The sequence below is a fragment of the Poecilia latipinna genome, unplaced genomic scaffold, assembly GCF_001443285.1.
Source record: "Poecilia latipinna isolate Pla-1442-1.1 unplaced genomic scaffold, P_latipinna-1.0 Scaffold2419, whole genome shotgun sequence".
Lineage (NCBI taxonomy): Eukaryota > Metazoa > Chordata > Actinopteri > Cyprinodontiformes > Poeciliidae > Poecilia > Poecilia latipinna.
Genome location: NW_015115035.1, coordinates 29,652 through 33,433, shown reverse-complemented (window position 1 = coordinate 33,433; position 3,782 = coordinate 29,652). Strand labels below are relative to the sequence as shown.

General features: G+C 37.0%; 1 protein-coding gene and 1 long non-coding RNA gene across 2 annotated transcripts in view; one reads left to right on the top strand and one right to left on the bottom strand.

Moving 5' to 3' along the window:
• pepd (peptidase D) overlaps positions 1-1,502 on the top strand; it is a 15,232-nt gene extending 13,730 nt beyond the window's left edge. Inside the window, exons 14-15 of the mRNA XM_015019355.1 lie at positions 944-1,135; positions 1,278-1,502. Coding sequence (XP_014874841.1) covers positions 944-1,135; positions 1,278-1,409 — 324 coding nt within the window. The 3' untranslated portion in view covers positions 1,410-1,502. The remainder of the gene's footprint in view (positions 1-943; positions 1,136-1,277) is intronic.
• Positions 17-3,782, bottom strand: part of LOC106937713 (uncharacterized) — a 10,942-nt gene continuing 7,176 nt past the window's right edge. The window contains exons 2-3 of the long non-coding RNA XR_001422443.1: positions 2,750-2,754; positions 17-542 (exon numbers count right to left, since the gene is read on the bottom strand). This is a non-coding gene — a long non-coding RNA (uncharacterized LOC106937713). The remainder of the gene's footprint in view (positions 543-2,749; positions 2,755-3,782) is intronic.

Sequence of the window (3,782 nt, the reverse complement as noted above, 5' to 3'; positions counted from 1 at the left end):
TATATATATATATATATATTTAGAAGCTTTTTCATGTTTGTACATCGAATCAAATGTCCCAATTTTACTGACTGAAAGTGAAATTAATCAAAGGAGATGGCTTTGATCAATGTTTACAGCTCAAAATATATTAGATGTTTTTAATTTTAATGCATTTACAGGTGATCCAGGAGAAATTGGCCAATTTTGATCTCTGGCCATTTGATTAGTGCTCCTCAAAAATCTTCCATTATGCACACTACAGTAAAACAACTAGTGGCTAAACGAACCGAATGTCGTAAATCACTCTGGTCAACAGCCAAGTAATTGGCTGGGGGTTTTTCAATTGTTTTAGGGTCATTTTAATGTGCTGAATCAAAAAAATCACATTGGTTTTGCTCAATCAGGTCAACTTTCTGAACTCTGGTTGCAACTCTGAGCATCAAAATGCATGACTTGTTCTCACAAATGGATCGGTTTCCTGAGGATCAGCCAGTGATGAGCAGGAGGAGAGATTCATCAGGACAGAAAAGAGATGGAGAATTTTGCACAATGAAGACAAACTGTTCAATAAACATGTACTTACCCTTATCAGTGTTTATAATTCAACTTACAGAAATCAAAGTTTTTAACCTTTAATTAATACACTCTGTCAGAAAACATTTTTTTTCTCCTGAAACCTTTTTTGTATGAGAAATATTAATGGATATAAATGAACTGATAATGTCAGAAGAGTGCATTTCTCCAAGTCAAATTAGAAGAAAAACCTGAACTGATTGAGAAAAATGGATGTCATTTTTTGATTCAGTGGTGCAAAATAGTCCTTATTCAGTTGAAAAAAAAAAAAAATGTTCAAAACATATTTTTTTTGTAACCCAGTGTTATAAGTATACATGAATTATCTTGTTTTCCAAAGTGGTTGTATCTTTTTTGTAAAAAGACACAATTATCTATGTGTTTTAAGGGGGTAGATCGCATTGATGAGCCCGGACTAAAGAGTCTGCGTATGGGCCGCCTGGTGCAGGAGAGGATGGTCCTCACTGTGGAGCCTGGGATATACTTCATCAACCACCTGCTGGACAAGGCGCTGGCTGACCCTGCTCAGAGCTGCTTCATCAACTCCCAAGTGCTGGCCCGCTTCAGAGGCTTCGGAGGGGTCAGTGTGCTTCTGGAGTTTGACACGTTTAATGTCTTTTTGTTCCTGAATTGATGGGAAAACGTTGAATGTAAAATAAAGGTTTTCACTCACAGGGACTTTGAGTTTATGAAACTGACCTCAGTGTCTTTAACTTGTCCAGGTCCGCATCGAGGATGACATCGCAGTGACAGCCAACGGCATGGAGCTGCTGACCTGCGTGCCTCGAACAGTGGAGGAGATCGAAGCTTTCATGGCCGACTCTGACAAAAACTTTGATGCTGAGAATGCCTAAAAATAAAACGGCATATCATGCAAGTTACGCAAGTCTGAGCTGTCTGGAATGACCTCTGATGTTATTTTAAAGAAATGCATAAAATGAACAGTATCATTAGAAGAAAATTATCTCATCTTCTCTCTGATCCTCCTTATGAAGGTTTTTGGTGATTTAAAGTTTTTTATCAATGTAAACAGCGATATCCTGATTTTTAAGGATTTTTAAAAACTAATTTTCCTATTTCTTTATCATTTTCTACAACAAAATGAAAATAAAGATTTAAGCTTGTGCAACAGATTTGTTGATGCATTTCATTTTTAGAAAAAAAAAAAACATTTTAAACTTAGACAACATGTATTTTCTTCATTGTCATGGTTGTAACCAGAAGACCAGGATGGAAAATGGCCTCTATGAATTTAATGGCCGCCTCACTAAACTCATTGCAGGTTGGTGGTGGATGTTTCTGGAACTATATTTTTCCTACTGTTTATGGCAGTTCATTCTTAGACATATAGTTTTTCTAACCTATGCAGCGGTGTCTCAAAATACTATAGGTCTGTCTAAACAAAGAATAGGGTCAGTACACTAACAATAAGACAGGAACGGAAGTATTTGCAAGTATTTGTGAGAACCTGGTGAGATTTGAGGTATTTTTACATAGGTTGTCCCTCTTGTGTGACTTAAAAGTAAATCAAAATGAAAAGTAAAGATGCAAACTATTTGAAAACTTGAAATTATCTTTCTACATTAACATCAAGTGTATAATCCTTAAAATCCCCCCGAAAAATATTTCTGGGAAGATGTTTTATTTGTATCTGTTCCTCAGAAATCATATAACTGCACTTCAGCCAGTTGGAAGTTAGTATTATTTGTCTACCAAGATAAAACGCAGATATGTTGGTGATGAAAATAAAACTGACAATGATAGGCTTTTATTTATGTAGATAGTGATAACCACTGCTTCACCTCACTGCCTCTGTGTCTGATTATTTAATGTATATTAGATGCGAGTCGGAACATTTTATGATTACTAACCAAAATATACAATGTGTTGCATCGTCCTCTTCATAATAAATCACCACATCTTGTCTCAGTGCAACCGTGTGCCGCCTGGTAACGACAGCGTGAGGTTTCCTGCTACCTTGTGTGGATAAAGCTACAATTTTGTGCTTTTCTGACTGATCTTTCAATTTTCCTGGAGCATTTTTCTTCTGCCGGGCTATCAGATTGACAAATTGATCATCAAGCCCTTCTAGGTCTGCTGCAACTAAGAGAAAGCTTTCATGTTCTGCAATTTGGTGTTTTCAAAGAGCAATGTTGATCCTATTTGGCTTCAAATACAATAAAATAGTTAGTACATTTCCTCTCCGACCAAAAAAATTGTAAAATTCAGTGGCTTGCCAACTATTCATCAATCTTTTTTTTTTTCCTTTTTCAGTTTACAATCACAAATTGCAGAATATTTGATGTGGATTTTATGGGATAAACAAACACAAAGCTGTGCATAGTAAGCATTGGATAGAGGGAGATATATGATGTGCACAATACTTTAAAGATAAAAATCTGAAAAGTTTGTCTGTTTAGCCCTACTAAGTTCTCAGTTTTTAGAACCATCTTTTCTCTAATTACAATTGTTCCTGCCAGCTTTACAAATGTAGAGATTTAAAGTTTTGGACATTTTTATTTGCAAATCAGCACAGGTTCAACTTTCAAGTCAAAGATTTTTAGTTGGATGCAAGTCCAGTCTACGACTGAGTCATGTTTGCTCTAAACCTAAGGTTTTCTTCCAGGGTTTTCCTCCATTTAGCTTCATATGTGTTTCTATGAACTCTGAGGAACTTCCCCGTCTGTGCTGAGCAAAACTTCCCCACAACATGATGCTGCCACCACCATGTTTAACAGAATCGTAACGCACAGTGGTTCTTTTCTTTTAAAATGTGTGACCATCCTACCAACAGTCCAGTCTAGATCTTAATGTCAGACTTGACTGGTTTTCATGACATCATTTTGAGCTCCCTGCATCATCTATAATAATCGGTCAAACTCCTGACAAGGTTGTTTTAAAGCAAAGCTGCAGCTCTTTTGTTAACCTGTGAAAAGCTCACCTGTACGGAGCCCCTAAGGGGACATGGAGAAAAAAAAAAAAAAGGAAAGAAATCCCGACTTATTATCGCGAGATCCCGAGAAACTAAGTCGAGATCTCGAGATCCCGACTTATTATCGCGAGATCCCGACTTATTATCTCGAGATCCCGACTTATTATCTCGAGATCCCGACTTATTATCGCGAGATCCCGACTTATTATCGCGAGATCCTGACTTATTATCTCGAGATCCCGACTTATTATCTCGAGATCCCGACTTATTTTCTCGGGATCTCGCGATAATAAGT